This window comes from Electrona antarctica, assembly GCF_951216825.1.
Source record: "Electrona antarctica genome assembly, chromosome: 1".
Taxonomy (NCBI): Eukaryota; Metazoa; Chordata; class Actinopteri; order Myctophiformes; family Myctophidae; genus Electrona; species Electrona antarctica.
Window position 1 is genome coordinate 59758363 of NC_136806.1, and position 20894 is coordinate 59779256.

Sequence of the window (20894 nt, forward strand, 5' to 3'; positions counted from 1 at the left end):
ATATGGGAAGCCAGAGAGCACAGCGTTTGCACTCAGACACTCCCCAGAGTCCCCACTGTCCTTACGCCCACTGACGCCCTCCCCTGAACCCCGCCCCGCACACCGATGCTGCTTACTTCACGCTCTATAGCTCGTAGATCGGCTATTTTCGGCACACGTACGACCCCACGTTCACACCTATCACTAGGTGTGAACGTGATATAAATATAAGCGTGCGGCTGCTTAGCAGGCAAAGATGCTCATTATCCACGATTGCGAACATCTGTTGACTGACGCCCACTTGAGATCTCAGAAGTTAGCCCATTTTGGGCGGGAACCCCTTTTGGTGTTAGCATTATGTTATGCTTTAGCTATTGAAAAATACATCTACAAGCTCGTAGCGCGCCACCGAGTGGCGCGCTACGAGCTTGTAGGTCTGCTGTTTTTTGAAAAATCGAAGAACGACTGACATAGAAACATAGCTTTTTCAGAAAACTGTCAGGATGTAGAAGACATTTTTAGAACCTGATCTCAGGTCAAAATGGGTTAGAACAAAGAGAAGCAGTTTCGGAACTCGGTTCGGTTTACAAACAAAGAAACATGATTTACCCATAGAAACGTCTCTTTATTGTCACTCATACGCGCCACACAATTAGTTATCAGCCCCGCCTTGATTGGCACCTGCGGTTCCTCCACACGCTCGCTGCTTCCTCGGTGCGCCGTGGGTGTGCGGGCGTGATGCAAGACCGACAGATGGCATGGAAAAAAAGATGAGAAAACGCTCCCCGTAGGGGGTTCGCACGTTGACACTCGTCTTTACTTATCCCATTCTGGGCGGGAACCCCTTTTGGTGTTAGCATTATGTTATGCTTTAGCTATTGAAAAATAGCAGATCTACAAGCTCATAGCGCGCCACCGAGTGGCGCGCTACGAGCTTGTAGGTCTGCTATTTTTGAAAAATCGAAGAACGACCGACATAGAAACGTAGCTTTTTCAGAAAACTGTCAGGATGTAGAAGACATTTTTAGAATCTGATCTCAGGTCAAAATGGGTTATTTTTAGGCCATTTTCAGATTGGGGTCCAGAGGAGAGGCGGATATGATTAAAATAGCAGAGAGAGGTTGCAGAGAGCGTGATCGTACCAGGTGCCCCCCCCCTGCCTCGGGCAGACATCCAAAACCAAAGGTCTTCTCTGTCCACACCTCTCATCACTGCTCACGGGATCATCGACATGATGTACTGTACCTAGTTATAAAGTGTGTGTGTGTGTGGGGGGGGGGGGGGGGGGTAGGGTAGGTCGCTATCAGCTGGCTCCCTGTATTTCCCACTGCCTCCCAGTTCCCCTCCACCCCACACACACACACACACACACACACACACACACACACACACACACACACACACACACACACACACACACACACACACACACACACACACACACACACACACACACACACACACACACACACACACACACACACACACACACACGCACAGAGAGAGAGAGAGAGAAATACAAACGTACGCTGCTCTCTGTAGTGTGACTGGAGCTGTGATTGTAGAGAATCTGTCTGGAGAGCAGCCCCAGCAGCCAGCAGTGCAGAGGAGACATCTCTATGGGGATCTCTATTTGCTGCACCCCATACAGCACGCGTGTGTGCGTGCGTGTGTGTGTGTGCGTGTGTGTGTGTGTCTCACAGGCCTCTCTGTACTGTATCATGTGCCAGGGACACACAAACGAGAACGTGTGTGCGCTTGTTTGTCGTCGTCATGGGCAGAGCAATGAGTCACTTACCCTCTGACTTGGTTTAGACGAGCCTGTTCTAACGCTAACCTACATTCACACATGCATGAACGCACGTGCATTACATTCAGCGCACGCACGCACGCACACACACACACAGTCACACACACACACACACACACACACATATACACTTCACTGCAGAATGCTCATTTGCTGTGGCAATGAGGTGTCACTTTTTTTAATCACTATTTAATATACCTCATTAATCAACTATGCGTTTGTTGCTCATCTCTAATGATTTCGTGTTTTTTTTTTTGCTAAAACATTTTCACACGCAGGACACCTTTTCTGTCTTTATCTACGGAGTTTTTAATCCTGTATGAAAATGATTATTTTCTGATGAAAGGTTTTTTTTCCAGAAATAAGTGGGTTACTGGCTGCTTTCTATTCTATTCTACTTTGTGTACAGAAATAAAAAACTTTGTATTTGGCATATCCAATGTCTGCCTGTGCTTTTTATGTTCCTCCAGAGAGATCCCTCTGTGGATTTATTAATAAAACATAAAAAAAACAAAACAAACAAGTTGTCATATTATTTTTTCTTCTTGGATTTACGTTTGGTCTTCTTGCTCGCGGCGGCAGAATCGATATTTCCCGTCGTGAACAGAGGCTTGGCCACCCGGGCTGCTGCGCCTTTATCGCTGCCCTTCACTTCTGCGTCGCCACCTCCGTGCCCCGCGTGGCCCGGCTCTCCCTGCTCAGTGCTGGGTCTGTCTCCCTGCTTCGCTGATCTCTCTCCGTCCTCGGCCTCCCCTGCGGCCTTTGGGCCGGCAGCAAATAATTGGCACCTATTGGCCGATTCTGAATCGGTGCCGCCGTTCCCTGACTGACCGCCATTGGTGGATTTGTTCCTCCCCGTTCTCTCCTGGCTCCGGCCCTGTGCAGGAGTCGATTGGCATTTGATCTTCTTTGTGCCCTTACAGGACCCTGATCTGGTGTTGTCTGCTTTATCTTTGCCCGCGCTGGCCGGTGCTGGACCGCTATCTTCATCTGGCATGGCCTGCCTGTCACCCAGGAACACGACACTCTCTGCTTTCTGTCCACTCTCTACTGTCTGTCCACTCTCTGCTTTCTGTCCACTCTCTGCTTTCTGTCCACTCTCTACTTTCTGTCCACTCTCTACTTTCTGTCCACTCTCTACTTTCTGTCCACTCTCTGCTTTCTGTCCACTCTCTGCTTTCTGTCCACTCTCTGCTTTCTGTCCACTCTCTGCTTTCTGTCCACTCTCTACTTTCTGTCCACTCTCTACTTTCTGTCCACTCTCTACATTCTCTCCTCTCTCTACTTTCTGTCCACTCTCTTTCTGTCCACTCTCTACTTTCTGTCCACTCTCTACTTTCTGTCCACTCTCTTTCTGTCCACTCTCTACTTTCTGTCCACTCTCTGCTTTCTGTCCACTCTCTACTTTCTGTCCACTCTCTTTCTGTCCACTCTCTACTTTCTGTCCACTCTCTGCTTTCTGTCCACTCTGTACTTTCTGTCCACTCTCTACTTTCTGTCCACTCTCTACTTTCTGTCCACTCTCACACTCCTCCTCGGTCTTACTCCCCTCCCCTCTGCCTGCATCAAAGGTCCCTTCTCTCTCAGCAGGGGCTGGCAGCTTTGTGGCGGCGTCCCCGGCTCTCTGTGTGAACTGAACAGTCTTCTTTGCCTTTACAGCGGACGCCTTGCTCTTGAGACCGCCGGGTCCCCACCTCTCCTGGGTTACATCGGAGTAAGTCTTCTTCTCTCGGCTGTGCATGGAGCGGATGTGCTCCCCCAGCCTCTTCAGCTCCTGGCGGCAGACGGCTTTGAACTTGGGGTCCAAATGCTCTGCCTTCTGGAAGTCCCGCCGAGCTTCGTCTTCGTTGCACAAGGCCGAATGCGCTCGTGCCCGCTGATACACCGCCTTGAAGTTACCTGTGGAGTTGGAATAGAAGAGGCCGGGAAGATGCAGATGTTAACATTTAGAACTGACGTCAACATTTAAAACTTTTCTTCTAAGTCCTGACAGTTTTCTGAAATACCTATGTTTCTATATCAATGGTGCTCAATATTTCATATATTTACTTAATGAACTGGTGGGGGTGCCCACATAAAAACGACATTTTAACAAATACTGTACACTTTTTTGAAAGAAATCTTCCTCCTATATAATATAATAATACCTGATGATCATGTTTAAAGGCAAAAAAATATATCTTAATGACGTTTAGAAGATTTTAGAACACTTTCCTGGGGGTCTTTATGTGTGTAATATGTGGTTTTAGATATTTTAGATTTCAGTGAGCCCAGTGTCTCTGTGATGTCATGGACACGCTGGGCTCACTTACTTCCTGGACTACATGTTGTCTCAGTAAGACAGCCCCTCCCCTATCCACAAGGAGGAGCAGTGCACCAAAGCATTATGGGAATTGTAGTCCAGAAAGGAAGTGAGCCCAGTGTCCATGACATCAGAGACACTGGGCTCACTGCTAAAAATCAAAAATATCTAAAACCACATATTTTACACACAAAGATCCCAGGAAAGTGTTCTAAATCCTACTATAAATGCACCACGTCTCTGCATGTGTGTGTGTGTGTGTGCATGTGTGTACGGTTGTAATGCACGTAACTCGAGAACCGTTTGAACTTCACATTCGACACACGCGTTCCACACCCCCACAGGGAGTGCAGTGCCAGGTATCGAGTCGGTCGGACCCACGGTTCTCTAGAACCACCACAAAAAGGCTCTGGTCAGGCTCTGCCAGTGGGCCTAATGAGGCAAACTCCTTTCACCTGGGCCAGGCTCTGCCAGTGGGCCTAATGAGGCCAACTCCTTTCACCTGTGCAATTTCCAGCCTCTGCCTCAGCCAATTGAGGCTCAACCAATCAGGATCTGCCAGTGGGCCGAATTGAAGTACACTTTTCAGTTTGCAGTCTTCACACACAGGCACATACTGTATATGTGGGACACCGGCTGACAGTTAAAACGTATATCATTAGTTTCCCAAGTTGCATCATTCCCAAGTAGGCCGGTGGCCGACTGCGACGGGCGCGTACAGGTCTAGTCTTCTAAACATCATTAACATATATTTTTTGGCAAAAAGGGTGAAGTGTCCCTTTAATGAAATGCCACCCCGGCCCCCGTTGAGGTGGCAAACATCCCAACCGGCAAATGTGACGTGAGAGCGCCAGTGGCCGCTGTGTGAATATAGTCCATGCTATGGGCTTCACCGGTCATACCGTGATAAACTGACAGTGTCATCCTTATAGTCGCAGCGCCGCCAGCAGGTCTAAATAATAGACTAACAGAAGTCAACTGGAAACAAACACGAGGCATATGAGCGAGAGGATAAGGTCAATTGGGGGTGAAGGACTGCCAAAGTATGTCCAATTCACTTCAGCCTTGACAATAAATAATTCAGCTGTGAAAATAAAAACACCCCCCACCAAAATAACATGTCCATGGGTACCAGGGGAAGGTCAGAGGCAAGTCTGACAATGCGGCTGTCAATATTTCTTTGTTTTCTTTGTTTGCAGCATGAACACGGACAAGTTTCAACACCGTTTTTGTGTTGAACAAGTGACAGTATATCAGGCGAAACGCAAAAGAAAACGGTTCACAGCGCATACCATTTCCTAGATCAATAACTCCACACAATGGCCGCCAGGATCTATTGATCGCGCATTGCCAAAGTGGGTCACTGTCCCACTTTGACTGTTACGCTAACGAGCGGCAGCTAACGATACGATCGGATCAAAACATGGATTAAAGAATATAAATCCTAGAAAACGTTAACCTGACTCCGCCAGATGGGGCAGCAGAGAGTACACTGGGTTCCCCCCTCCTGCTCCCATCTGGGAACTCTCAGGCAGACTAGATGCTCCGGCCACAAAACGGCCTGGCCAATCAGCAGCAGCTAGAGGCGGGATCAGGGCATACACAGTGCTGCCTTGATCCCGCCTCTAGCTGCCGCTGATTGGCCAGGTTCTGGCGGTTCATGGCGCGCTGCCAGACTAAATTATTTCTACGCTTACTATGTTTCTGGCGGGCTCTGTGTTAACCCGTTTTGGGCGGGAACCCCTGTTGGTGTTTCAAGCATTACTTTAGCTATTGAAAAATAGCAGACCTACAAGCTCATAGCGAGCTTGTAGGTCTGCTATTTTTGAAAAATCGTGAAAATGTGGCGCAAATCTTTGAATATATATTCTTTCAGAGCCAACGTTTTTAACTAAAATCTTTGCTTCGGGGGGGAGGTCCCTGGAACTACATATTTTCAGATGGGGGGGTCGGCGGCCAATTACATATAATCTTGGGGGTCCTTGACATGAAAATGTTTGAGAATGACTGACACAGAAACATAGGGTTTTTCTGAAAACTGTCAGGATTTAGAAGACATTTTGTAGAATTGTTCCCATGGTCTAAATGGGTTAACCCATTTGGGCGGGAACCCCTTTTGGTGTTTTAAACATTATGTTATAGTTTAGCTATTGAAAAATAGCAGATCTACAAGCTCATAGCGCGCCACCGAGTGGCGCGCTATGAGCTTGTAGGTCTGCTATTTTTGAAAAATCGTGAAAATATTTATTTCAGAAAACTGGAGGATTTAGAATACATTTTTTTAAATTTCCAGGTCAGGCCTAAATGGGTCAACTTACCTTTATGGGCCTTGAGCAGCTTGTCGTTGAGCTCCACTACTGTCTGGTACTCATGCAGCTCCAACATGCACTGGCTGAGGTTCAGAGTCACGGGAAGACGCACCTTCTCCAGGGACACCCAGTCCTCACCCTGGTGCTCCACCTCCTGGAATGCACACACACACACACTGGCTGAGGTTCAGAGTCACGGGAAGACGCACCTTCTCCAGGGACACCCAGTCCTCACCCTGGTGCTCCACCTCCTGGAATGCACACACACACACAGCCCGGGGAAGGGGATGACCCATCACGAAAGGGATTGATTGACAGTGGTGGAAAAAGTACTCAATTGTTTTACTTAAGTAAAAGTACCAATACTGCAATTTAGAACTACTATCGTTACAAGTAAAAGTACGGAATTGAAAATGTACTTGAGTAAAAGTATCTGCATCAAAATGTACTTAAAGTACTACAAGTAAAAGTACTCCTATTGCAGAATGTCCCAACGCGACGCATTGCATATTTGCTATTTTCAAATGGCCGAAATGTATAAGGTTGAAGTGGTTACTGTATGTTTTCTAATCAAAATTAAAATCTCCAAAGTAACTAGCAACTGAAGTTTTCAAATAATTGTAGAGGAGTAAAAGTACACATCGTGGCTCTGAGATGTAGTGGAGTAGAAGTACAAATACTAGAAATTGGAAATACTCAAGTAAAGTACAAATACCTCAAAATTGTACTGAAGTACAGTACTTAAGTACAAGTACTTAGTTACTTTCAACCACTGTTGATTGACTGATTATTGGTTTATTGTAGAATGCAAATGAACTGAGTCTGAGCCTAAAACTGAGTCTTACCACGTGTTTGTGGAGTAGCAGAGGGAACAATGAAAAACAATATGAAAAATAAATATATATATTTGTACAATTTCCAATGTACAAGACAACTAAAATAGCAAAAACAAAACATGCACTGCACTCTAAACGGAATCAGCTACAACTCAACGAATTGATGGTTATAATTAGTTCCAGCTGCTATAGAGCGTCGCAGTCCCGCCCCCTTTCATGACGACGACAGGCCCAGGAAATAATTCCCCAATTTTGTATTTAATTTTTTTTTTCAAGAACCCCGGGTTAGGACAGGCATTACAGGAGAGGGAAACAGCAGTGATGTATACAATTACGTATTACTTTTTCTTGCAAAAAGTATTTATTTAAAGATCTGCAAGCCTCGAACAAATCCAACTCGGATCGTGACAACAAACACACAGAAAAAAAGGGCATGGTTACAACACTTGTTTTTGTTGTTTTTCTTCTCTGTAATTATTTGTTCGGCCCAAAATATTGCGTTTGTCGTCATGATTTGTCACGATTCGAGTTGGCTTTGTCCGTGGCTTTGTTTACAGATCTTCAAATAAATAGTTTTTGAAATGTCTATGGGAAAAATGCATGGGGAATTATTTCCTGGGCCTGGCGTCGTCATGAAAGGGTGGTGGGCCGCAACACTCTATTCAGCCAGCTCTGTGTATGGATGACTTGGGGAGTCATATCTTTATGGGGAGTCATGGCGAGATGAGCGAGATATTGGAGGAGGAGGAGGGGGATAGAGGTGGATGAACGGCGTAGAAGGCGACCAATGCAGTACACAGAAGAAGTTATGATGGAAGACGGTTGATGGAGAGAGCCGGGGAGCGAGAATGGGTTTGTGCATGTTTAAGTAAAGGTGCGAGGCAGCCGAGGGGGGGGGGGAGGCGAGGAGCGGAGTGTATAAAGACACAGCTAGAGATAGAGAGAGAGAGATGCTTGGGCGAGCACTGTCACAGTGAAATCTCCCAGGGTGGCTTATTTTTAGCTCTCGCTCTCTCTCTCTCTCTCTCTCTCTCGCTCTCTCTCTCTCTCTCTCTCTCTCTCTCTCTCTCTCTCTCTCCTCACCAGTTTTGACGGCATACCTACAATGCCAAAGCTGCACTCTTCACTTTAAAAAAATAAATAAAGCAATAATGGGGGATGGATGATTGTAGCTTTCTAAAACTGCATCATGACGGTTATGTAAGACGATGCTACTATACATGGGTAATCAATCATGTGGAATGGATTCGTGAACAGGTGTCATTTCACGACATTTGTGTCTGGATCAGTTTCTGGATCAATCCTAATCAACCCCAATACAAAGGCCACCAAAAGAGGCAGTGGTGGGAAAAAGTACTCAATTGTTTTACTTAAGTAAAAGTACCAATACTGCAATTTAGAACTACTTCGATAGAAGTAAAAGTATGGAATTAAAAATGTACTTGAGTAAAAGTACAAAAGTATCGGCATCAAAATGTACTTAAAGTACTGAAAGTAAAAGTATTCATATTGCAGAATGTCCCATTTCACGAGTTCAAACTGTGTACAAAATCTTTCGAAAATAGCAGATCTACAAGCTCACAATGTGTCGCGTTGACGCAAAAATCATGAAAATGTAGTGCAAATCTTTGAATATCTTTCACAGCGAACGTTTTCAAATCTTTGCTTCTGAGGGGTTCCCGGGAACAATGTATTTTCAGATGGGGCTCGGTAGCCAATTACATATCATTTTTGGGTTCCTTGACATGAAATATTGAGCACCACTGATACAGAAACATGAGGTATTTCAGAAAACATCATGATTTAGAAGACTTTTTTTTAAAAATTTCGGGCGGGAATCCCTTTTGGTGTTTTAAACATTATGTTGTAATTTAGCTATTGAAAAATAGCAGATCTACAAGCTCATAGCGCGCCACCGAGTGGCGCGCTACGAGCTTGTAGGTCTGCTATTTTTGAAAAACCGTAAAAAATTATTTCAGAAAAATGGAGGATTTAGAAGATTTTTTTTTAAATTTCGACGTCAGGTCTAGTTAATGCTCAAACAGAACGATAGTGTAGAGTACAGTACTGCTTCAAGGGGCTGTGAGTGACGCTGACCTTGTACTGAAGGAAGTCCACATACTCCATGGCCTCCTTGAACTTGGCGGACGCCTCCTCGTAGCGCTGCTCCTTCATGAGGAACGTGCCCTCGTCCTGCAGGAACATGACCAGCCGTAACATCTGCTGCCAGTCCTTCCCCTCCGTCTCAACCGTCTCACTCGTCTTCTCAGTCTGGGGCTGGGTGTCGGCGCGGTCGGCCTCCGCGCCGTTAGCCGCCGTCTCGCTCGCTTTGACCTCCGCTGCCTCTTCCTGATCGTTTCCTCCTTTGTCGGCTGAGAGCTCAGATTCGCCTTTGGTGGTGTCGCTTTGCTTCTTCTCTCTGTTCTCATCTTTCGTCGCCGCCTCCTCCTCCTCCTCCTCGTCCTCCTCCTCAGTCTTTTTTCCTTCCAGTTTGTTCCAGTAGGCTTCTTTCTCCTCCCAGTACTTCTCTTTCATGCGGTCGCTCAGGACCTGCAGCTCCCGGCGGACGAGGCCCGACAGCGTGGCGTCCAGGCTGGCCACCATGTGGTAGTCCCTCCTGGCCTCCCTTTCGCTCCACACCGCCGCGTAGGCCTTTGCCCTCTTGTAGTACGCCTTCACGCAGTCTGAGACGAGAGAGAGAGATCATTAACCCATTTTGACCTGAGACCAGATTCTAAAAATGTCTTCTACATCCTGATGTCAGTGGATCTACAAGCTCGTAGCGCGCCACTCGGTGGCGCGCTATGAGCTTGTAGATCTGCTATTTTTCAATAGCTAAAGCATAACATAATGCTGACACCAAAAGGGGTTCCCGCCTAAAATGGTTTAATGTCTAAGATGGACGCGTTGAATAATGAAGCCCCGTTATCTGAGCGAGCTTCAGATAACGTCCCTTCTGGCAAATCAATCTGGAATCTAGATGGAAACAGTACATCTAGATTGTAGACGTACCGTCACCCAGAAGGCCATTTGTACACAGTACCGTACATCATTCTGGGCCATTGTGTGCACCATACATCACCAATTACTGTGTTTTCTTATCAGCGCAGAACATGTCAGAGAAAACCTCCGAGGGCTTTTGACACTAATATTACACTGTATGTCTGAGAGAGAGAGGGAGAGAGTGAGTGACTTATCTCTCACTAAGGCCTCACATGGATATTGTGCACGCACGCACGCACGCACGCACGCACGCACGCACGCACGCACGCACGCACGCACGCACGCACGCACGCACGCACGCACGCACGCACGCACGCACGCACGCACGCACGCACGCACGCACGCACGCACGCACGCACGCACGCACGCACGCACGCACGCACGCACGCACGCACGCACGCACGCACGCACGCACGCACGCACGCACGCACGCACGCACGCACGCACGCACGCACGCACGCACGCACGCACGCACGCACGCACGCACGCACGCACGCACGCACGCACGCACGCACGCACGCACGCACGCACGCACGCACGCACGCACGCACGCACGCACGCACGCACGCACACACACACACACACACACACACACACACACACACACACACACACACACACACACACACACACACACACACACACACACACACACACACACACACACACACACACGTGTGCGCACACAGGTACAATGTAATCCCTAAAATCCCAGAGGGGGAGTGGGCTCAATTGGCTGGTTAGATGATCTCAATTGATGTCTCTCTCTCTGTTCTCTCTCGCTGGCTCTATCGATCTCTCCCTTTCCGTCTCTCTCTCCCTCTCTCTCTCTCTCTCTCTTCCTCCGTTTAATTTCGCTACATTCTTAAGTCTTCAGTCTGCCCACGTTCAAAGAGATTTCTTCATAGCCCCTGGTGGTGTCAACGGGGACGATGCAGCAAAGACGCCATCAGGCCATGTTTCTAAAGGGAAGGATTGGCTGGGAGTCGGAGGGAAGGGTAAAGGAACAGAGTGGCTGATTCATACACTGATAAGAGACCAGGAGGTCAGGTCGCCGATGACAGCAGAGGATGAACAGAACAAAGGGGCTAGGATGGAGGTGGGAGAGGAAGGGAGCAAATGAGGAGGAGGACTGAACACAAATTGGGGGCGAGTGGAAGGATGAAGTCTGTACAGTATACGTAAAGCAGGCGCACGTAGCGTGGATCAAATGACTGACTGGGCAAATTAGCATCGTGCCGATAGGTGTGAACTGTTTTGCCGACGGGCTGGGGGACCATTTAACACAATGTGTGCCCTTTCAACAATTTCAAAATAGGGACCCAATTTTTACATTAATTTTTTTTGACATATTGTTTTTTTTTATAAAAAAAAAATAAAATCTTGGGCACCACATACGGGTAATTCCCAGGACGTCTGTGGACGTCTTTGGGCACACAATCTGTTAAAACAAAGGCGGCTTGGCATGCTGTGGTTTGCTACTAAACAGACGTTTGCATGAACAAGGGCTGCCAAAGTATAGGCTATCTTTAGTTTTTCTTGTTTTTTCGCCCCCCACCCCCTCTCTCTCTCTTTGAAGTTAGACTGGGCCGGCTCTAAACTGACTGGGCCAACGGCCCGCGTGGCCCAATGGACCCTATACACCGGTGATGTACCCCGCATGAAAAGAGGGAGTGAGATCGAATTGAAGAAGGAAGGGTGGTAACGAGTGATCTGTCAGACGGGCGTTGAGGGAAGTATAATTTCCATAAGCATCATTAAACCCATTTTGGGCGGGAACCCCTTTTGGTGTTAGCATTATGTTAGCATTATGTTAGCTATTGAAAAATAGCAGATCTACAAGCTCATAGCACGCCACCGAGTGGCGTGCTACGAGCTTGTAGGTCTGCTATTTTTGAAAAATCGAAGAACGACTGACATAGAAACATAGCTTTTTCAGAAAACTGTCAGTATGTAGAAGACATTTTTACAGTCGTTCTTCGATTTTTCAAAAATAGCAGATCTACAAGCTCGTAGCGCGCCACGCGCGCTATGAGCTTGTAGATCTGCTATTTTTCAATAGCTAAAGCATAACATAATGCTAACACCAAAAGGGGTTCCCGCCCAAAATGGGTTAAGAGGGCTGGGGGGGTATGGCGGGGACCACTGCACACCCTGGACCACCGATGCTTGGAGTGTGCCTCACACACTCTTTTCTCACACACAGAAAGACAGAACACCAACCAACCACCCACCCACGCCCACCAACATGTATAAAACTGGAGAGCAAGACGGAGGCACAGCTATAGAATCAAATACAGACAGCCCTCAGTGGAGGGCATAATTCACCGGGGCAGGCACTGAGCAAGATACCGTGTCAGTGTGGGAGGTCTTCTCTAAGGATTAGGGCAGCCATACAGGCAGGGCAGCACAATTCTCAGGCCTGCCCTAGACTAGTCATAAACATCATATTTCAATGTGAGCCATATCGTCAATAAAGACAATGCTAGAACATGTAACCTACAAACCTTCACTCAATGCCACGTTTGAAATTACTGGGAGCATGTGCGTGCGCGCGCAGAGGATTGCAAACATGTGCGTTTGCATGTGTGTGTGTGTGTGTGTGTGTGTGTGTGTGTGTGTGTGTGTGTGTGTGTGTGTGTGTGTGTGTGTGTGTGTGTGTGTGTGTGTGTGTGTGTGTGTGTGTGCTGTGCATGCATGCTAAAAGCTAAACAGGAGGCCCCAGGGCCACTTATACCTTTGTTTTTCTCCAGTAGTTCGGTGGTGTGCTCTATGACATCGTAATACTCCTCCAGCTCCATCATGCACTGGCAGTAATTTAACTCCAGCGGGACGATCATACGCCCTAAGTTGATGTAGTCTATATCACCTAGCATCTCCTACACACGCACACGCACACACACACACACACGCACACGCACACGCACACGCACACACACGCACACGAAGGAGTGATGAGAGATCAGAGGCTGCTGCTGCACATCGCTTGGCATCTGCCTTACAGAAATGTTTAAAAAGTTTTCATTTGAGTCACCTCATTACATAAGAATGGACGGACACGATGACCGAAGCAGCCTGAGGGCTGTGAAGGATGGAAAGTAGAGCTGTTCCGATAGCAGTATCGGAAAAGCACCTGCTGATACTGCCTAAAAAATGCTGGTATCAGTATCGGCGACTTCATCATCATCCTTTTTCGACCGCGGTCGAGATCATGGATTTCACAATGCCACGCCAGACTTCCCTAACCTGACTCCGCCAGATGGGGCAGCAGAGAGTACACGATCAAGGCATACACAGTCCTGCCTTGATCCCGCCTCTAGCTGCCGCTGATTGGCCAGGCCGTTTGGTGGCCGGAGCATCAAGTCTGCCTGAGAGTTCCCAGATGGGAGCAGGAGGGGGGAATCTTAGAGTATATATGAATAGAGATGGCACCCGGAGGAAACCCTGAGGCGCAATGGACATAGTGGCCGAATTTGGTATTGCAGCGCTGGGCCAAGAACATGAACACGCTGGTCCGTTGACTTTCAGGTTTCAGTGCAATGGCAGCGCATTCATGTCTTTGGCCCAATCAATCCCAGAATGCACTCTGTTCCTAACCGGAAGGAGGAGTGAAATCGCCTCATGCGCTTCTGAGCAACTTAATGCAAGTGGATGGAAGGAGAACTCGGGTGACGTCTCTATTCATATATACTCTAAGGGGGGAACCCAGTGTACTCTCTGCTGCCCCATCTGGCGGAGTCAGGTTAAGACTTCCCGGTTCTTCATTGCCATCCCCAGTTCCTGCTTTACTGATGCATGTGTCCCTATAGCGATGACATCAGGGAACGACAGTTTTCTACCTCTGGTCTGCTTTGAGGCAGGACTCCAGAGAAGAAGGGAAGATATTAACCTAATAATCGGCGACTTAACGATACCACGGAATTTATCACATGATGGCCTATTTCATTTTGTCAGTAATATTTTTGAATACTTCAGTTGATGTTGCACAACGCTTTTATTCTCTTAAGGTGGTTGCACACTGACGTTTTTCGGAAAACCGACCGGAAAAACGCAGCTAAAAATCCGAAAAACGCAGCAATGTGCAGGGACCTTTACTGTACTATTTACATTATTATTACATTATATAACCCCTTTTGGTGTTTTAAACATTGCGTTATAATTTAGCTATTGAAAAATAGCAGACCTACAAGCTCATAGCGCACAGCTTGTAGATCTGCTATTTTTGAAAAAACTTGAAAATATTTATTTCAGAAAACTGGAGGATTTAGAATATTTTTTTTTTAAATTTCGAGGTCAGGCCTAAATGGATTAATTGACTTTGTATTCATTCCGAGATCAGAGCTTCTCAAACTATTTAATTTCAAGCACCACCATAACTCCTGATCCATTTGGTTCCATCCGTACACTCTCAGAGCGACAGACCCGTAAGGGTCCATTTAGAACCCCCTCTCGAGGAACCCTGAGAGTCCCTGGACCCCAGTTTGAGAACCACTATCCTAAACAAATAATAAAAACAATTACACAGCTGTTATCAGATTGGTACGCCTCTGATAACAGAGCACTCCGGTAGCAGAGGAGTTCTTTACTGCTCTCCTTCCTCACCATGATATAACCATAACATTTATACACACGGTAATGTACTGCTGGTCACAGTATAAGTATAACAGTATAAGTATAACATGCACAGTATACATACATTGCTGCTATGCTCAGGCACCTTAGTTAGTTTATTTTTATTTTTATTATCTCAGGTACTTTGTAATATGTAGATAACTTGTCTGGCCTTCTGTTGCTCTCTTGTTTTGATCTCCTTCCCACTTGCCCCCCACCCCTCTTCTTCTCCCCCCCCCCTCTTCTTTCTATGGAAATTAACGTTGCGATGGGAACGATGTACAAAAACGAATTTCACCCACTTCTTTACCTTGTAAACCTGTGATGTGACAATAAAACTGATTCTGATTCTGATTCTGATTCTGTCTACCCTGTGAACAGTACACATAACTGGAATATTTATAGTTTAAATGTTGTCCTTGGGGCCTGCTTTGCATGTTATCACAATGGTCTTGCACCCTCAGCAGCAGCAGCGTGTGTGTGTGTGTGTGTGTGTGTGTGTGTGTGTGTGTGTGTGTGTGTGTGTGTGTGTGTGTGTGTGTGTGTGTGTGCGTTTTATTATTATAATTGTATCATCATACTTATATCCCTCACTTTGCCTCATCCTATTTCAATATCTTTCCCCTTGAAAACAAATATAAATCAATGATTAACCTGAAACGTCAAATTGTGGTGTATGTAATTTGACATTTACGTCTGAGGTATGATAATAATATCTTAAGTCTTTTACTTTGGCAAGAACCTCTTTTCTAGGTGTCTCGCCTTTGATGGGCCCCACGCCCAATTTAGGTTAGATTTAGGCAGAGTTTGTGAGCTTACGGTTAGGCTTAAGGCTAGGGTGGAGACTGAGGCATATAACAAGTAAGACGCGCGAACGCGGGAAGCGAACGCAGCTCGTAAATTGCAAAAACAACAATTAGAATAAATTACGTAATTTTTTAAGGTTTTTTTTAAGTTCTCTTTTTTTTGTGTTTTTTAAGATTTTTTTTTAAGTTACGTTTTTTTAAGTTAAGTATTTTCTTAAGTTTTTCCTTTTAAAGTTTTTCCTTTTAAAGTTTTTTTTTTAAGTTAAGTTTTTTTTTAAGTTAAGTTTTTTTTAAGTTAAGTTTTGTGTGTGTGTGTGCGTGCGTGCGTGCGTGCGTGCGTGTGTGTGTTTTTGTGTGTGATACAGCTGCGCCCTCTGGTGGTGGGCGGGTGGTGTTACAGCGTGACAGACACACAGACATGATCTGCTGGGTCTCATAGTAAATGCTCACTGCGTTCGCAACCACATCCACCTGGGCGAAACACCAAGGAAAGACGTTCCTCCCTTTCCCTTCATCCACCTCTCATGCCCGTCATCTACTCACCCTGGACTGAACGGTCTTCAGCAGCAGGACTGCCTCCTTGTACCTGCTGGCAGCCTCTTCAAACTGACCCTGCTTGACCAGAGCGTTGCCCTGCATGTGCAGTCTGGGCACCTCCTCAAGCTTCTCGTCCTTTTCCATCATCCACGACTCGCGCTTATAGGACATGGGGTCTCCCACCTGAGAGCGACAGGGGTTATGAGTTAATTGGAGCAAGAATGCGAATCCATAAACTCAAGGATGGGCCATGGGCCAAAAACAATCCCAAGACTGAAAATTTGTTTTTGCAAATTTGCACTGATCTCATTAAAGGTATATTCAGTGATTTGACTTAATTCAAATATCACTTATTTTTTCTTTTTTTCTGGATAATCCTCCCTACTATAGAGTGTGCTGACCATATAAGGAGTTCCTCCCTGTCCCCAGTGAGCCCCTGGGGTCAAAAAACCCTAGTTTCAGGTTTGGTGGCGGGTGGCAAAATCTTCATCCAATCAGGATGTGGGGCCTTCCTCCAATCATGATCGAGTGGGGGCGGGCCTTGGTCCACGTGCTGTTGGTCTGTTGCACTTCCCCCCACTGTAGAGCGTGCATGTGCACATTTTGTTACCGGGGTGGACTGGGTGGTTTTCCAAATCACCCAAATCACTGAATGCTCCTTTAAGCCCTGGCCATGGGTCATGAGCCATGGGTACAAAGGACTTTGTACTTTCAATTCATGCAACAGAACTAGAGAATTAGAGAAACGCCTTGCTTATAAATGTGTACATACAGTTGGAGGCCATCGATATTGTCCTTTTCTTTTTGCTGAGGTTTGCGTGATCTGCGCAAAAGGACAGTTAACCCATTTTGGGCGGGAACCCCTTTTGGTGTTTTAAACATTATGTTATAATTTAGCTATTGAAAAATAGCAGATCTACAAGCTCATAGCGCGCCACCGAGTGGCGCGCTACGAGCTTGTAGGTCTGCTATTTTTGAAAAATCGTGAAAATATTTATTTCAGAAAACTGGAGGATTTAGAAGGATTTTTTAAAATGTTGAGGTCAGGCCTAAATGGGTCAAATGATAAGGGACAATATCGGTGGCACCCAACTGTACGTGCTGCTGTTTGCTCGACCCCCTGGCGGGTCGCCACCTGCAGTAAATATGTATCCGTTCAGAATTGAAAGTGCACAGGGTTTTTGTCTGTGATGTTGTTTTCATTCAGTTGCCTTTAGGAAAAGCATTGCCTGGCTTTTCAGTGGGTAATTGGTTGTGCGAGTGCAGACTTTATCTATAGATTTTTGTGTGTGCATCTATCTGTCTCTTTCACTCAGATATGTATTTGGCCTCATAAGACCGGATGAGGATCAACATGGGGTGAAATGTTGTCCTTTGTCCTCAAAGCATTCTCCTGGGACTAGTGTGCACTGACTGTGCAAGACTTTTCGTCTTGTTGCATTGTACGTATTTTTGTCAAGCAACTGTCAACTCGAATATGCTGGAAGTGCGTGCTCCACCTTGGACTTCATTTCCATCCGTCTCTTTCACTTAAGATATGTATTTGGTATTCAGTCAGAGCAGACATCCAGATCCTACTATACATGCGCCACGTCTCTGTGTGTGTGTGTGTGTACGGTTGTAATGCACGTAACTCGAGAACCGTTTGCCCCACCGACTTCACATTCGACACACGCGTTCCACACCCCCACAGGGAGTGCAGTTCCCGGTATCGAGTCGGTCGGACCCACGGTTCTCCAGAACCACCACAAAAAGGCTCTGGTCAGGCTCTGCCAGTGGGCCTAATGAGGCCAACTCCTTTCACCTGGGCCAGGCTCTGCCAGTGGGCCTAATGAGGCCAACTCCTTTCACCTGTGCAATTTGCAGCCTCTGCTTCAGCCAATTGAGGCTCAACCAATCAGGCTCTGCCAGTGGGCACAGGCACATACACAGATCTCCATGTGGGACACGGCTGACAGTTCAAACGGGTGCTATGACAACATATATCATTAGGTTCACAAGTTGCATCGTTCCCAAGTAGGCCGGTGGCCGACTGCGACGGGCACGTACAGGTCTAGTAGTGGTTAAAGGTAGGTAAGTGATATTTTTTGGTTTAAACTAAATGTTTGTTGTTTTTTTTGTTAAAAGTTTAAAGCTCTATTTTGTGATAGTAATCATTGCTATATACTATATAGTGTTGGTTCAGTAACTAAATTAACTACGTGCTCAGTGCTGTCTCCTCCTTTTATCACTTAGATTTGTATTAGTTCTTTGAACACACAAACAAACAATGAAAACAATGGCAAAAGCCAAACACAGTACAAACAAACATGAAAAAGAAAAAAGAAAGAAATAAAATCGACAATGCGTATCAAACCTTGCATGTTACTTTACATATAATGGTATTGCATTTATGTTTTAGATGTATTTTGTTTTTGTTTAAAAGGTAGGGAAGTGATATATTTTGGTTAAAACTAAACATATTTGTTTTTAGGTTAAAGCACCATATTCTGATAGTAGTTGCAATAGAGTGTTTGTTCAGCAACAGCGGTCTCCCTGTGTCTCCAGATCTTTAACAGTAAAAAAATACATTTTCAGGTGGGTTGCCAATTTTTCAATTCAATTTAAGAGTTGCAGTTCTAATTCTGTCTGCTCATTTATTTGTGTCATCACTTCCAATTTCACTTGTTTATCCTGAATCCTGTGAGAGTTCCCTCTCCTGATTAGATAAAATTAGTATAAAATTGCATTTTCTGTTCACCGAAGGGCTGGAGAGACAGTCAGGGAGACTCCCGTTACTGAACAAACACTACTGTATATGGCAATGATTACTATATTCAACACTATACCTGAATAAATTACTTACACTGCCTTTTAAATGAAAAACAAGATGAATGGCAGAAGATGGAGGCCTCTCTGCTCTCTCACCTTCCTTTAGTAAGATGGAGGCCTCTCTGCTCTCTCACCTTCCTTTAGTGAGCAGCATCTGCTTCCAGTGGTGGAAAGTAACTAAGTACTTTTACTTAAGTACTGTACTTAAGTACAATTTTGAGGTATTTGTACTTTACTTGAGTATTTCCAATATCCAGTACTTTTACTTCTACTCCACTACATCTCGGAGCCAGAATTTTTACTTTTACTCCACTACAATTATTTGAAAACTTTAGTTACTAGTTACTTTGGCGATTTAAATTTTGATTAGAAAACATACATTAACCACTTCAACCCTATACATTTCGGCCATTTGAAAATAGCCGATCTACAAGCTCACAATGCGACGCATTGTGAGCTTGTAGATCTGCTATTTTCAATAGATTTTGTACACATTTTGAACTTGTGAAATGGCACATTCTGCACAATGAGTACTTTTACTTTTAGTACTTTAAGTACATTTTGCTGCCGATACTTTTGTACTTTTAGTAAGTACATTGTCAATTCCGTACTTTTACTTGTAACGAAGTAGTTAGTACTAAATTGCAATATTGGTACTTTTACTTAAGTAAAACAATTGAGTACTTTTTCCACCACTGTCTGCTTCAGGGAACTTATACCTGCACCAGTTCCATGATGAAGATGAGTGGCTGGGGAGTCCTCATGATCTAATGAGGCCAACTCCTTTCACCTGGGCCAGGCTCTGCCAGTGGGCCTAATGAGGCCAACTCCTTTCACCTGTGCAATTTGCAGCCTCTGCCTCAGCCAATTGAGGCTCAACCAATCAGGCTCTGCCAGTGGGCACAGGCACATACACAGATCTCCATGTGGGACACGGCTGACAGTTAAAACTTATACCTGCACCAGTTCCATGATGAAGATGAGTGGCTGGGGAGTCCTCATGATCTCGTCCAGCTCGGGGTAGCCAGTGGAGTGGTAGTTGAACATGTTGCCCATGCCACACATGTGCCTCTGGCCCTCCAGAGGGTCCTTCCCTTGGGCGATGAGACGCATTCCCTTTGACACGATGGGGTACAGCCCGGTGTGCTGGAAAATACAAACACATCTCTCTTCAGGATGGCCTTTATTGCCAGTTGAGGCCTAATTAGGTTAATTGAAGAGTCTCCCCTAACCCATGTTTAACTTTTTATCGGTTTTTTTTACCCATTCTGGGCGGTCACCCCTGTTGGTGTTTCAAGCATTATGTTATACGTTAGCTATTGAAAAATAGCAGATCTACAAGCTCATAGCGCGCCACCGAGTGGCGCGCTACGAGCTTGTAGGTCTGCTATTTTTTTTTAATCGTTAAACTGTGGCGCAAATCATTGAATATATATTTCAGAGCGAACATTTTTAACTAAAATATTTGCTTCTGGGGGGGTCCCTGGAACTACATATTTTGAGATGGGGGGGTCCGTGGCCCAATAGAGATAATTCTGGGGGTCCTTGACATGAAAAAGGTTGAGCACCACTGACATAGAAACATGGGTTTTTCCAGAAAAAAAAATAGGATTTTGAAGCCTTTTTTTTTAATCGACCTCAGTCCAAAATGGGTTAATCTAGCACTTGTTTTTTTTCCTATTAAAGTTGGTTCCTTCCTTTCCTTGTAGCGATTTTTAAAAAGTGCTGTATAAATCTGAGCTATTAAATATTATTATTATCATTACTATAACACTGATGATGACTCATCTAGGCACTTAAGCAGCTGGCTTGCTGTGGCCCAACACCAGCCTATACAAAAGTCGCCGTGATTGTACTTGCGGATATTATTCATCTTTTTCCAGGACAAGG

At 45.6% G+C, this 20894-nt stretch overlaps 1 protein-coding gene across 5 annotated transcripts; it reads right to left on the bottom strand.

Moving 5' to 3' along the window:
• Positions 1-1491: 1491 nt before the first annotated feature.
• LOC306936473 (uncharacterized protein) lies at positions 1492-20279 on the bottom strand. 5 transcript variants are annotated; one of them, XM_079519980.1, is made up of 7 exons: positions 19962-20279; positions 16200-16376; positions 12977-13118; positions 9334-9920; positions 6410-6554; positions 3159-3688; positions 1492-3092 (listed from the first exon to the last, which is right to left on the bottom strand). In XM_079519980.1, exons 1-7 carry the CDS (start codon positions 20115-20117, stop codon positions 2322-2324), a joined length of 2508 nt encoding a protein of 835 aa, XP_079376106.1. In that variant the 5' UTR covers positions 20118-20279; the 3' UTR covers positions 1492-2321. The 5 variants fall into 5 exon arrangements, with proteins under 5 accessions (XP_079376106.1, XP_079376105.1, XP_079376104.1 ...); XM_079519979.1 differs by having other exon boundaries at positions 1492-3088; positions 3137-3688; XM_079519978.1 differs by having other exon boundaries at positions 1492-3688.
• Positions 20280-20894: the final 615 nt, after the last annotated feature.

Coding starts and splice junctions, on each gene's coding strand:
- LOC306936473 (XM_079519978.1), bottom strand. CDS start 20,117: ATGCGTCTCATCGCCCAAGGGAAGGACCCTCTGGAGGGCCAGAGGCAC. Junction 13,119..16,199: donor TGAAGACCGTTCAGTCCAGG/GTGAGTAGATGA, acceptor GTGCGTGTGTAG/GAGATGCTAGGTGATATAGA. Junction 3,689..6,409: donor GCTGCTCAAGGCCCATAAAG/GTAAGTTGACCC, acceptor CCAACTCCACAG/GTAACTTCAAGGCGGTGTAT.